A 14,850-nucleotide genomic window follows, 5' to 3' on the forward strand; every position below is an offset into this window, starting at 1 on the left:
TCTGGGACAGACTGGGACGGAAGAGGGGGGCTGCTGGAGGGAGTGGTGAAGTGTACTGCCTCAGAGCTGTTTCCAGGCAAAAGTGTTTGACTTTCATTCTTCATTCCTAGGAAACATAACCTCCCTCTTATACTCTTTATAAATGACACTAATTCTATGTCACTGGACCCCAAGAAAGCAGAATATTAATATTGGCCTTCCTGAGGCAGGTGGGCAGGCAGGCTGGAAATGATCTTGTTTCACATGGATACCTGTTTAAGGGGAACAGCTACAAATTGAATGATAAATATTTGATCTTGAGCATTTGCAATATCTGAAAAAATGAAAACTTTAATAAAATTGTCTAATGATTTTGCAACGAGAACCACTGTATTTCTAAAACATTGGTTTTATCCAAACAGCTTTGAGACATTGTCCATGCAGTTACAAATAGGAAGTATGACTATAATAAGATTCATTTTAATAAGCATGCCCTAATTTTTGAGGCCATATTCTAGAGACAATATAATGTGTGCTTAGAAGAGAATACCTTCTTCACAATGTTGTTGTGATGGCTAAATTGGGATAAGAGCACATGCCAGGGGCTCAATAAGCATCACCTTGTATCATCCTCAGAGTCATCTTAGAAAGAGCACACTTGTTCTAATGATGTTAATGGTCATTTAAAGCACTGCAGCAACTGTAGCCTATTGTGGGTGGCATCAGAGTAAGCATATCAGGGTCTTGGTCAATTTTGATAGCAGGATGAAGCAACCCCCTGCAGAGGGAAAAAGTGAGAATGAATGGAAGCTCCATCTTTACCTAAGAGGTTTTGCGGTAACTGGAAATATTGGTAACCAGCAGAGGCCGAGCCTCTTCTGGAAAAGGTGCTGACTACCCACAGCAGATGGGAATGAATTAAACAGCTGCTCAGCTTACTGTGGTCTCATGACTTTTACTGAACCATGGGGCTCAAGTCAAGATGGGCTCACCTGGCTCTCAGCCCTCAGGGGGTTTTCCTAAGGACCTTCTAAACGATCTGGACTAGTCCAGAAAAACCCCTAATGCCAAGAACCCCAGGAGTAAGCATTAGAATTTCCATAAATTATAACATAATTATTTTTCTAACATAAAGTAGGTAATGACAATATGGTAGAAAAAAAGCATGAGTTTGGAAGTCTTGAGACCTAAGGTCATTGAATAGGGTTGTTCCACTGAACACAGTGCAGAGGCGCCTGGCAGGCTGGAGAGGGGCTGAACTCCAGCCCATGTGCCTGGAGGCACAGCATTTTTCTAATATGTCTGTCTCTTTTCTAGTGCAGCCTGGCAGAGACCTGGGTTCTCATCCTAGTCTGCACTCATGAGACTTCTTCCAAGTGCTTGTAATAGGCCTTTACGAGTGAGGGGATGGTTTTGATATCCTCAGGAGAATCTTCCTACCTTAAGGTAGTTCTTTCTTTAGTATTATTAATCTATTGTCTATTTTTTTACCCTCTTTTGCCTTACTGAAGGTAATTTTGAAGTAGTGTGTATTTCAGGTGAAGCTGAGTGAGCACTTGCAGACCCAGAGCTGCAGCTCCAGACACATGTGTGGTGAATGGAGGAATGTGGTAGAGATATGAATGGGCCCAGTAGAGCCAGTTGCTCAACAACAAGTGGTAGGGCTAAAAGCTTATCTTCATCTCTATTTTGGTCACAGAGCCTCACTCCTTACATGGTAAAAGTGGTGGTCACAACTGTCTCAGGTTTTTTCTGTCATGGCCATGGCACATTGCCATGGGGCTGGTATTGCAGGGCTAGGACATACGATTTATATCTTAGTGCTGTAGATGACCACTCTGAAACTTGCTGGGAATCAAAAGAGGCATTTTATATGTAAAGAGGCATTTCATAGCCCATAGAATATTTGAACTATAGAGAAGAGAGACCCTAGCAACCATTCATTTTGATCCCTTAATGCAAGGGGCCCCAACCCCCAGGCTGCAGACCAGTAGCAGCTCTGGCCTATTAGGAACCAAGCTGCAAGCAAAGTTCTCCTGAGCTCTGCCTCCTGTCTCCACCCTCCACCCCCATCCTCAGCGGTGGAGTGAAGCTCCCCCTTCCCAGCCTCCCTGCCCCTCCCCCACCCTCCCTGCCTTCCACAAAACTAGTCCATGATGCCAAAGAGGTTGGGGACTCCTGCATTAATGTACAGATAAAAATAAAAAAAGTGTCTTGTTGTCCTGAGGTTAAATGAGTTCTTTAATATTGCATAGCTTGTTCTCATTCTTTTCTTTTGAGCATTGAATGAAGCAGTGGCTTGGGGTATCCAGTTAAATACCTATTTCTTTGGAACAGAACAAAACAGAAACTTTTGAAAGCTAACCATTGCTAGATACAAGTCATACTTCATTCATTCATCCAATCATTCAAATCATATTTCTCATGTGAGCATTACTAGGGTTGTGAAAAGATGCATATTCGGTTGATTAGCAGTCCACATACAAATTTTTTTCAAGTTACTTGGAAGTATGTCACTGCTGGGTATGGTGGGAATAGCAATGACCCAGGAGTTCAAAGATCTTGGCTCTAGGCCAGGCACCAAGAGTAAATGATAGTCTAGCTTGAGAAAGTGACTTAATTCTGTTGTATTTTATGTGAGTAAAATGATTGGTTTGTAGCAGTTACATCTGATATTCCATGCAACTTCAGAATTCCATAATTGATTAATTAAAATAAAGGAAAATTATATCCAAATTAGTAAAAACTTATATAGTGCCTACTATGTGACAAGTAATGTAGTAAATGCTTTACAAAATAGGTAGTCAAATGATGAAGATGGTGGTGATGATAATAAATAATTAAAAATATACTATTCATGGGGTAGCATTTCCCAAACTGTAAAGTATGAGCAAATGATGGTTGCTATTAAAATGATAGTAATTTTATCAAAGTTAAATATAATACAAATCATTAAAAAGACAGAATAGAAATAAAATAATACTCGGCATTCCACTTAAGCCACTAGATAAAATTATATGGCCCAAATAAGTGATGTAATCTTTGAATACACTAGCCATGACACATGGCTTCACATTAGTCTCACTGAAAAGGATTTGACTTTCACAAACTTAAATGTTCTCATACATATTAAATCATAGAAGAGAAAGCTTTTATAAAACAAAGACATTCTGCTAGTGTCACATCTTAATAAGATACTCATTATTATAAATGTTTTAAGTGCACAATTCATATTTATTTATTTATTTATTTATCCTCACTTGAGGCCATGCTTATTGATTTTAGAGAGGGGGAAGGGAGGGAGAGAGAGGGAGAGAAACATCCATGTGAGAAACATCAATTGGTTGCCTCTTATTCCCAACCAGACTGGGAACCAAACCTACAACCCAGACATGTGCCTTAACCAGGAATCGTACCCACGGTTTTCTGGTGTAGGGGACAGTGTTCCAACCAACTGAGCCACACCAGCTAGGGCCACAATTTATTTTAGAAGAATAACCCAAAAACTATCATATGTTTACAGTAAACAGCCGAGCATATGAACATCAAAGGCATGTTTCAGAAATGCAGTGGATATATGGTTGCTTGTAAGACTAGGACAGAAGGTAATGCAGAGAAAGAAATGTTGAATGGGAAGCTACTAACAGGCATCAGTTTATAGCCTGCATGATAGTCTAAATCTGAAGCTAAAGGGCTGGAAATGGATGGAAATTTGGTAAGCCCAGCAATTTCCATGTCTGGACATGCTGTGTGTGCCCTAGTCCTATTACTTTGACAACTGTCAAGGCTCCACACATTTTTATTCCCTGCTGTACCTCCTCTACTCCTGTTCATCCTTTGTGGCCAAATTTGGGCACCACTCCCTCTAAGAAGTTTTTCCTGAGCTAACATCACCACTCCTGGTCCTTTTCCCTTCAGATGTCCCCTGCCCAAACAAAGTGTTGGACTAAGGCCCTACCTCTACGCTTCTATAAAACGTCATATAAATATTTAATATATTTCTATTATTCAGCCTACTAGTTTATATTACATTATTGGCCCATATTCTTTCTCATTCATTGAACTGTGAGCTCCTTGAGAACAGGAACAATGTTTAATTCATTGTTAGGGCCCCAGAGCTTTGCACAGTGCTTGACACAAATGACATGTGTAAGAATTGTTTGTTAAATGAATGAATGGTTGAGAGGATGACAGGAATACTATACTTACTATTAAAATGGTCTGTACCATTAGATCTCCTCCATGTATTGTGACTGGTTAGAAATGTGATGAGAACTGACCATTATCCAATGGAGGCAGTGGAGTGAGGGATGTATTAGTTGTACATTTGTGAAGTATCTTCATAATCAGCAATTTGCTTTAGGTTATCCCTTTTTTCTCCTCTTAGTCTGAGAATAGTAGAGAAGTTGAATAGAAGTGAAACATGATTTTTTAAAATCTGTTCAACAGATATTTATTGGACATCTGCTCTCCAAGGTGGTAATGTGTCTTAGGCAGATTCAGATTCTATAATTTAGATATTTAAGAAATTCACACAAAGGAAGAAAGTAATATATGATATCAAAGAGAATAATGTTTACTAAAATGAAAGAATGGGTAATAAGGGTCATACAAAGGTCAGAGATGTCAGAGATAAATTGGCTGGATTCAGGAAGCACCCACTGGGCAGGAGTTCTAGGTTGGATTACCATGACTTAAAACCTGCTCTCAGCTATAAAGGCTCTGGACCCAGACATGGTCAGGTCCAGAGAGACAGGCATACACACACACCAAGCTTACTGAAGCTTGAAAACCAAAAGGCCAATGACTAGGCCAACTGGAAAATTAATTATGATTTAAACATGGACTCAGAGTAAATGGAACTGGATGGTACTGGAGATGCTTTAGACACACAGTGCAGATGGGCAAGGCTGACTTCCCATACAGCCTTTCTTAGGAACCTAATACCAGATTCAGTATTTCCCTCTCTTACACAGTATTGGATAAATAGAGCACCTGGTGGATACAAGTATATGCCATAAGTGATAACTATTATGGAACTTCAGAGAATTAAAAGATGACATTCAGCCATAGAGATCAAGGAAAGCTTCAAGGAAGAAGTGGTATTTCAACATGTCTTTAAGATTGCTTAGTGGTTGCTGCAAATTGGGAAAACACATTCTAAGCAGAGGGACAACATGAGCAAAGAAAGTGAGTGATTCATTTTTGCTGGACACAGGCATAGTATATGATGAAGAAGAACAGAATATTGTGAAGGAAAGCTAGATTCAGGCCATGAAGTGGGTTGAATGCTAGTAGTAAAGTTAAAATGTTATTCTTTGGGCAATGGGGAATCATAACAGAGAGAAAGCACTGAACCTAGGAGAATAAATTTGCTAGCAGTGATGTTAGTTAGCTTGAAGGAGGTATCCCAGATGCAGAGCCATTGGAAGCTTCAGAATCTACATGGCAGGACTGAAGCTAGAACAGTAGTGTATAGGTGGTGCAGAGAGAGACTGAGAGTACAAACCAGGAAGTACCATAGTTTTTTTTTCTTACACATATACACATACACTCATCCCAAAGCAAAATATAAACCTATAAGCTATATAACCAATATATAATTCAAAACAAAACCTGTCCTAATTTATATGAAATTCTCCATTTATAAAGAACAGAAGATTGAAAAATCATTTATCCATTTAACCAATTTAACTGATTTTTGATTGTCCAAATACCAAATTTGATAAAAGAGGGATTTTCAGAGTATCCACACAGTGGGAATCTATAAGTAAATGACAGCTTAAGGGAAAAGAAAAAAAATCCTAGATAAATAAATTTTCTTATTTCCCAAAATATCCAGGTGATTTCTCCAAACAGACATCCTTTCAAACACTTTCTAACATTAGCTAACCCAACTAACAGGAATGCTGCAAAAAACAGAAACAGGAGCTTTGTGAGAAGTTTGATTACTTGTATGGCATCCTGGAGGAGAGGAAGAATGAGATGACCCAAGTCATTACTCGAACCCAAGGAGAGAAACTTGAACATGTCCGTGCCCTGATCAAAAAGTATTCTGATCACTTGGAGAACGTATCAAAGTTGGTTGAGTCGGGAATCCAGTTCATGGATGAGCCAGAAATGGCAGTATTTCTGCAGGTAAGTCTCCTTTTGACACCAGAGGAAGCTGACCAAACAGGTGGGTGCTGGAGAAGTAGTTGTCATCATATTTTTGTTACTTTATATGCAACCTCATCTGATCCATTTTACCAACTAAAATATAAGTCCATTATGTGCTCATTTTCCATCTGTTTAAACAAGTCCATGAGCATATATTTAAGGGCCCACAACATTGCTTAAATATAAGAGGATTCTGGCATAAAGAAGCAGTTGTTTATGGCACTTAAAACTAAGCCACGAAATTTTCAGAGTCAGCAAAGGAAAGAGTTAAGTCTCAAACATCATCTTTGATCAAAAAATTTAAGTAGGCTTATCTTTTGTTTGCTTTCACAGAATGCCAAAACCCTTTTACAAAAGTAAGTAATTTTAATTTTATAGAAAAATGCATATTTTTCATTTTTACCCAGGGCTATCAAACTGTAAACCATGACAGTAAGTGGCAACTTGTCTTTGTTGCAGAATTTCTGAAGCATCGAAGGCATTTCAGATGGAGAAAATAGAACATGGTTATGAGAACATGAACCACTTCACAGTCAACCTTAATAGAGAAGAAAAAATCATACGTGAAATTGATTTTTACAGAGGTTTGTTATTCTTGTGACCATTTGGCCCAAACTGCAGGTGTATGAAAGCTGCAGAAGAGTTCAGTGAGAGGAAATGTGGATTCAGAATCACTTTCAGAATGGATGGTGACAATTTTATGAGGATTGTAATCTAATGTGAAGCTCTATTTCATTGCAAAATCAACAGTTTGTCAACAGTTTGTTGACAGTGTTTATTTAGTCTTGCATATCACAGTGCCCATTGTAATGTCATTATTGGGTATTTGACTCTGGGTAGTCAAATACTTAATAACTGATGGTGATAACAAAATCTCAATTTCAGCCCTATAGAAGGTGTTAGCCACAATGAAGTAAAATGTCATCAGGTGCAAAGTTAAGGATGAGATAAAAATAAAACATAGACAACATCAGAGGGCAAGAATAGTAGCAAGTCACAGAATAAGTCACAACCTGGAATAAAAACTTAGTCCATGTGGCCAGATGTACTCTGTGAGTTATAAACACATTCCTACCATGTGGCTCAGAAATCCCACTCCTGGAAATTTATCCTGATGAAATCATTGACAAGAAGAAAATAACCTTGAAGCTGACCAAATCTTTGATGGCTTGATCCATCCTAGCACATCTAGGTGATGAGACACCTCAGCTGGACCACTACTAATGCCACAAAGGTGGATTACTGTCCATAGATATAACTTTAAAAGCAAATCTTCAGGATAGATCTTTTTATAAATTACTTAATATTATCTCCCCTTAATATTGCCTGAGGGAATAATATTAAGCTTAGAAAAAGAGTCATGGCAGTTATTGTGGCAAAAGTCAGCATTTACTGAAAAAAGGAGGTAAGAAATTAAAATAAGACAAGGGTTTTGTATGTTTTCTCAGATAAGGAAGAGAGCTGTGTTTCTATTTGATTTGATGGAGATAAATAAGTGTCAATCCTAGCCCTTCAGGAGGCTGCAGCTGTGACAGAGTGTGATAAAAATGTGAACAGGTTCTGGGCAAAGGTCAGAGGGATGGTGCATGGTAGTGATGAGGACTATGCATCATAGCAGGGAGGGGAGCAAGGAAGATGATGATGATTTGTGCCCCCTTCACAGTTGTCTTGTCTACATTTAACTAGAAGTACAAAACTCCAGCATGACATACTTAGGCCACAGTCAAGTATCTGTTAAAGATGATTTCTCTAGCCTTGGCCATTAATTGTTTTCATGGCTGCACTAGTAATTGTAATGATTTAAAAATACATTACCTTACCAGAAGAGGAAGAGGAAGAAGAAGAAGGAGAAGAAGGAGAGGGAGAAGAAGGAGGCGGAGGAGAAGGAGAGGGACAGGGAGAAGGAGAGGGACAGGGAGAAGGAGAAGGAGTAAAATTGGAAGAGGTAGAAAATGTTCAAACAGAGCCATCAGGAGAAGATGAAAGTCCGGAGAAAGCCCTGGAACCCTCTCAGCTGGCCTCAGAGCTCCAGGCTGCCCCAGCCACTCTTCCTATTTCCTCTCCAGAGCCACCTCCAGCCCTGCCACCTGCTGCTGATGCCCCGGTGACACAGGTAACCATTCAGGAGTTCTTTCCTACAGGACTTGCAGGTGTGCTTCTTTGCCCAACTGCCTAAACAATTTATTCCATCCTAAGGAAAAGATAACCATGTGCCAGACATCTGTATGTAGAAGACAAAAGATTTCAGGGCAGTCACAATGTTAGGGAGAAAAGTCCCTGTAGGTGATTCAGCTGATTCATTGTTGTTACAACTGGTTGTCAACACTTGGTTTAACATGATTTTCCACCAACATCACCCTCAGATTGGAGGCAATCTTTGTCTGGAAATTGTATGTGTGTGTGACATGTTCATAGAGCACCAAAATTGTGAAGATTAGGTCTGCTCAATATAGATACAGGGTAAAGAGTGAGGAATAAATAATATAGAGTGAAAAATAAAAATGATTATACTTTTAAACTTTGCATTTTCTGTAGATTATAATGGAAGTGAATAGAGAAGCCATGCTAGTTTATGTCCCTCTTGCTTACCCTGAAATATATCTATATCTTTCATTCAGTGGGCAAATATGAAGCTTAATTTTCTATGTATCTTTCATATGATGAGATTAAGTAGTGACAGGATTGTTTAAAATTTTTCTAAGGAAGTTAGCTTATCCTGGATGCAGTACCTGATTGGCTGACCTTATATTTCTAAGAATTTACAGTCCAGTTTTCAAGCCTCTGTGCTGACTGCGTGCCACTTTCAGCAGACAGATCCCAACCTGTTGAGTTTGTGAATAGTGCAGACTCATCACAGAAGAGCCCTGTATTTGTACCTGCTTTCAAAGAGAATTGAAATTACCTACAGAAACAAAACCACAGAGGGAGAACTCAGGGATGAAAGTATATTCTATGCTCTGCCTCCATAGGAAACCAGGCTAAATACTATTTTTATAGTTCCTAGAATCTTGGAAATGTAGGTATACCAATCGCACTGAAATTGGAAGAGGGGTGGTAACTAAATGAAAATAAGATCAATGCTTGGTTTTAGGAGAGAGGTTTTTAGGGGCCCACATTTGTGAAAAATTAATTGCAGTCAATAGTTTCACCTTTCTCCCATATCTGATATTTTGTAAGTAACTTTCATTTTAGGATTCCGTTGTCTGCCTGGCCAGGTTATTCTCTGGTGAAAAACAAGCCCACAAAAGAAGAGGGGCACTTGCGAGGCCACAAAGAAGAGCACTGTTATCATTCCTTCCCTTAGCACTTGCCAAGGGTGGAATGAGCTAAAACATGCACTAAATCAGGCACTACACACAGAGCTCACAGTTGTAAAGCCCAAAGGGAACTAAAATCGACTGCTTTATTTCTTCTTCTTCTTTTTCTCTTTTTACTTTTGAATGTATCTGTCCTGATTAAGGGGGAGGTTATATCCACTGGCTCTCAGCAGACCACAGAGTCTGAAACTCCAGTCTCTGCATCATCGGACACTGCGGATCCCTTGTTTTACCCTAGTTGGTATAAAGGCCAAACCCGGAAAGCTACCACCAACCCACCTTCCACCCCAGTGAGCGAAGGTCTGGGGCACATAGGGCCTCCAGGTTCTGAGGATTCGAATGTGCAGAAGGCAGAAGTGGCAGAAGCCGCAGCCAGTGAGAGGGCAGCAGTGAGTGGTAAGGAAACTAGTTCACCTGCAGCTACTTCTCAGGTTAGTGTTGATGCTGTTGTGTCTGAATGCTTCCCTGTGCCGCCCAGGGTCCTGCTAGAATCATAGCAAGAAAGAAGGGCTTCCAAAGGGGCAGATAGAAGCTGTGGCCTTGGGAAAATCTCAGGAACAACTCAGCCTCAATGCTGACTTATTGTTTATGCCTTATATTGACCTGTTTTTCTAAGCCTTACATAAAACAAAACAAACAAACAAAACACAATTTGACCACTCTGCACATGAGTGGTGACCTCACACCCGGCTTCCCAGGGGAGGGAGCTCTAGAGGGCCTGGCCCTTCCGCATGCAGTTGAGGGCTGCTTTGTCTGCAGTGACTGGCTGGTGTCCCTGTTCCCCTTTGCAAGGCCACTTATCCTTGTTCAGCCTCTTCTATGTCCTCCTTGGGCTTCCAAAGACTAATGACCTGCTTTTGTGCCCGTCCCAGCAAACCCCAAGGAGCACGTTTGAATTGAGTTCTAAGCCTGCTCTGGAAAATAACCGGTGATTCATGGATTCTGGGAGTGTGCTGGCTATGTCTAGACAAAGATAGTCTTGGCTTGATTAAACCAGTGCTTCCTAAGCATGTGCTCCTGGGATCAAAAAAGCACAGGTTTTCTTCCATCGGATTTTTAAAAGGGACACTGCCTTGATTTTTTTTCTCCTTCCTAAAATGAAAGTTTGAGATCCATGTCTTCTTAACACTGGGTTAGATGTTCGCATGGCTCAAAGAGTCTATAGAAGAAATCTTCTGCAGTTTCTTCACAAGGAAGAATGTTCATGGTTACTCCATATCTGTGAGCATTCTTAAATGATGTGTGGGTGTGAGTGTTGCCCAGACAAGGGGCTGTCAAATAAATACTCTGTAGTTCCATGCTCCTGGGTCATCAGGTGATTAGAGACAATATTTCAAAAATCAGAAAATAACATATTATCTTGACTGTACTTGTTCAAGTGAACCTCCATTTCATGAGATTTTAAAAAAAGGAAATGTTTTTTTTTAAAAAATTAAAAGTAACAGGCTTTGTGCCATATATTTATTTTCACAGATGAAAATGATGAAAATAATTGTTTGTTTTGAGGAAAGTTTTTGAGGTAGATTTTGGGTTTAAAAAATGGAGTAGACTTTGACTACTTTTAGAAAGTTTATGGGAATTCTTACATCTTTAGTGGAAGTTGAGTGAGGAAGAGCTGTTTTCTGAAAAAATCCTGTAAGGGGCATTAAATAGGGCTCTGAACCAAAATGAAAAGTCCACCTAAATGATGTTGGAAAATTTTTTTGTGATAATGTCAGTGAAGCTTTCTTCTTGTTTCTCACAGGAGTTAGCAATCTGCCTAGCACTTTTGGCTTTTCTTATACTTCACTACATCTGGAGTCAAATTCAGTGCTTGATTTTTACTTTAATGGGTAGGAAAAATTTTCTTTTCCCTTGACTAACATCTCATGTAGTTTCCTTGATCATGTTCCTCTTCTGTGGGCCCAGAGATAAATTTCTCCCCAAACTTGAGCCTCAGCCACCTAAAAAGAACAAAGTTCCTAGACAATACTGTGGCCTCAAGCTCCCACAATGCAATCACCTCAAGGCACCTTCCTGAGGAGAATTGCTCGGTTATCTAATCCTGCATGGAGGGGAATCCTGACTCAGAAGTGACTCGTGGGCAATTATTCAGTAATCCAGTAACAATGAACCCTCCAGAATGGCCATTAGGGGAAACCAGTTTCAAAAGGTCCATGCTACTGTGAGAATCCAACTGCTCTTAAAATAGAGGGAGGTGCAGCAAAAGACTCTCTAGGGTTTCCATAGAATAAGTAGAAGCATTTCATCTGCTTACACCAGAGGAGCCCAGGAGGTGGCCACATGACTCCTGTTGGAGATACCCAGGCAATTCTTGGTCTGGTGGACTGGTAGTCTAGGTGACTTCTCAGTTGACTTCAAAGAGTCTCAGTCTTTGAACTGTGAGAATCTACAGTGTCTTTCCTGGGAGAGGGGGGTCCCTGAGAGAAAGGGGCCCTGGGTACAGCAACACCAGGGGGACTGCAGCCAGGTGAAATCTGGATGAGTAAAGAACCAGAGACCAATGTTCACTTACCAGCCATAAAGAATTAGAACCAAAGAAAAGCCATGAAGCCAAAAAATAGCATGTTATTTTTGAGACAACTTTCTCAAGTCAAGCCTTTTCTTGATTTCTGTTACAAGGTTTGCTTAGGGACTGACATCTTACTCTTTTAATAGCTTTTTGAATATTATCAGTTTAATTAATATTTAAAGATTCAAACCCCATGTACTTTTAGTAAATGACCCTGCTGGACCTGAGAGCCAGCTTCCTGTGCCTGTAGCTCAGAAGCAATTCAGGGTGACTAGTGCTGAAAGGCCTCCACTATTTCTGGCTCATTGACTTTTCCCTGAGTTCACATTGACTCTTTCTGGAAGCTCCCATCATACCATTTTTTGTTTTTGTTTTTGTTTTTGGCCTTATTAGCTGTCTGCTCCGCAAAGGCAGTGGAATCTTCATGGAGCTCTGTCATGTCTTTACCTGTGTGTGAGTGGGGCCTGCCCCCAATGTCTAATAGTCAGTCACAAACTTGTACCCCTAGAATGTTCTGAGTGTCCTTATAGTGCGCTCAGGTGCTTAACTCCTCCTCCTGTTATTATTCATGTTAAAGAGAAGTGGGAGGAAGTACTGGCCATGGACTCAGTGGGGCAAATGGGGAGAGAGAAAACTCCATGCTTTATTGGAATAATCTAATGTGGATCTGAATAATTGTCTGAAGAGTCCAGCTTACTTTCTGAGAATTCAGGTTTGGGGACTGGTTGCCATATATCCTTGTAATACTTCTCTGAGGCTGCAAGGGGAGAGTCATGCTTCTTGTCTGCCATCCACTGAGCCCATGTCATGTACACTGCCATTATTCATGTGCCTGTCTGGTGAGATGAGGGTGAGGCAAGTGGGGACGAGGTGCAGTAGGGTGAATTGACATTCAGTTTTGCAAAGAACCTTGCTTGTGTAGTTCTTGGCATTTGAAAAAGGGCCTTTCACATAGAGCAGAAAATCTGTTTATGATGGAGTACCACTCTGATCCATGAAAAGAGAAATAGACAGACGAATAGAGATCCCACCATAGTATAAGATCTCCCGGCCTCTGAATTTTTTGCTGGCCTGATTTACCTTCACCACCGTAGAACCCAACTTACTAAATTAGTATTTATCCAATGCAAGGTTAGCTTGTTGGAATTCCATACTTCATCATTAGTCTTTCCCTGAACATTTAGACTGTGATACAAAGTTATCCATGCTTTGCTGGCAGTCTGACCTCTCTTTACTGGTCCCATGTCAGGTAATGAGGTTGCTTTAGAAACTCAGAAGCATCTCAGGCTCACTTGCTCATCTGTAAACTCACTTCAGACCTCATCAACAGAACTGCAAATCTTTTAAGAAGACCAGAGTTCTATTTCCAGGTGCTTTCCTCATTGCCATTCATCTGCCCTTGCTTTTTCTGCTTGTGAGTTCATGCAGCGCCTACTTTATCTGTACTTTCTCTCTTCACCTAATCACATAGGTAGTTTATGTGTTAGAAGCTGGTCATGGCAAAAGGTAGACATCAACTCTTCCCACCACTAGTAAATGGGGACTCATCTTTTTAAAAAAGATTTTATTCATTAATATTTTTAGAGAGAGGGGAAAGGAGGGAGAAAGAGAGGGAGAGAAATATCAGTGTGTGGTTGCCTGTTGTGCACCCCCTACTGGGGACCTGGCCTGCAACCCAGGCATGTGCCCTGATGAGTAATGGAACTGGTGACCCTTCATTTTGTAGGCCAGCACTCAATCCACTGAGCCACATCAGCCAGGGTGGGACTCTGCTTTTTGATAGGTCAGAAGAGCATTGTTGCTTCCCCTACCCTCATTCTCAAAGAAAAACTCATTTCTCAACAAGATTTGAATTCAGCCCTATATCAAATTGGATCACATGTAAGGCCCTGGTTCCTATTTGTTCTTCTGCAGGATGCACTTTGAACCCAATCACACTTCATTCCTCCCAGAAAACCTCCTAAAAGAAGTTACAGGTCAAACTATGCAAAGGCTCTCTACATAAACAGGTCTTTAGCTACAAAACTGCCCTTTAAGTTTCCACCTTTCCAGGTCATGACTGCTATATGCTCAGTCAATGCAAAGAGAGTTTGGTGGAAATGACATTTCACCTGTGTCATGCATTAATTTTTTAATTCATTTTGAAAAAACTATACCAGTCCATAGTCAACCTTGGAACACAGGGCATTAATAAAGTGGGGAGAAGGACTCTGTGTGACAGGTCAGCTTCTCTTGGAAAGCAATATTGGAAAGTGAGCCTCATCTCCTGGGGATGCTTGGTCATCTGCTTCCATCTGCTGCCCTTCCTCTACCTACACTACTTACATGTAAATTACACCTGGGTGTTAACACCGGGACTCCCTTCACCCCTGGCCCCACCCTCATGGGCAATTGGGTATTTTGGGGGTGAATATGAATGGCATTTAGATTTTCTGGAAGTGGAAGCAGATATAAGCCCCTCCCTGTTCCCCTTTCTCCCTTCCCTGTGAGATTTAGTGGTCTTGTGTGCAAGAATTTGCCCAAATTATTTAATGCGAACTGTTCAGGTAACAAAGACTTCCAGAAAAATGTCTTCCTATTTGGTAGATTACCTTGGCAGCTGCTCTGGCTGATACTTGAGGTGGACTGTGGCAGCTGGTTCAAGGTTAGAAGACTACCCCACCATCTCACCTCCTACACACACACACACACACACACACTCTCTCCACAAAGAGCCAATTTTTTTTTACTTTGGAGATAGGGACTTTGACGTTAAGATTTATGCAATTTCTGCTGCTATAAAGAATCATAGGTCATATATTTTACCAGAGCATGAAGTTGTAGTTGTATAAGACCCTAAAAGCTTTATCATATTATAGCTATTTGTTGTTTTCAACAATATAA

At 40.5% G+C, this 14,850-nt stretch overlaps 1 protein-coding gene across 7 annotated transcripts in view; it reads left to right on the top strand.

Moving 5' to 3' along the window:
- TRIM55 (tripartite motif containing 55) overlaps nt 1-14,850 on the top strand; it is a 38,288-nt gene that overhangs the window by 12,183 nt on the left and 11,255 nt on the right. The window contains exons 5-10 of one of the 7 annotated variants that reach the window (XM_036031169.1): nt 5,884-6,117; nt 6,472-6,494; nt 6,598-6,722; nt 7,962-8,251; nt 9,599-9,886; nt 11,200-11,287. In XM_036031169.1, coding sequence (XP_035887062.1) covers nt 5,884-6,117; nt 6,472-6,494; nt 6,598-6,722; nt 7,962-8,251; nt 9,599-9,886; nt 11,200-11,287 — 1,048 coding nt within the window. Of the gene's footprint in view, nt 1-5,883; nt 6,118-6,471; nt 6,495-6,597; nt 6,723-7,961; nt 8,252-9,598; nt 9,887-11,199; nt 11,314-14,850 lie in introns of those variants that run through there. The other 6 variants (XM_036031167.1, XM_028533884.2, XM_036031171.1 and 3 more) reach the window with 6 other exon arrangements.

Source organism: Phyllostomus discolor, chromosome 7 (assembly GCF_004126475.2).
Source record: "Phyllostomus discolor isolate MPI-MPIP mPhyDis1 chromosome 7, mPhyDis1.pri.v3, whole genome shotgun sequence".
In the NCBI taxonomy this organism is placed as follows: Eukaryota; Metazoa; Chordata; class Mammalia; order Chiroptera; family Phyllostomidae; genus Phyllostomus; species Phyllostomus discolor.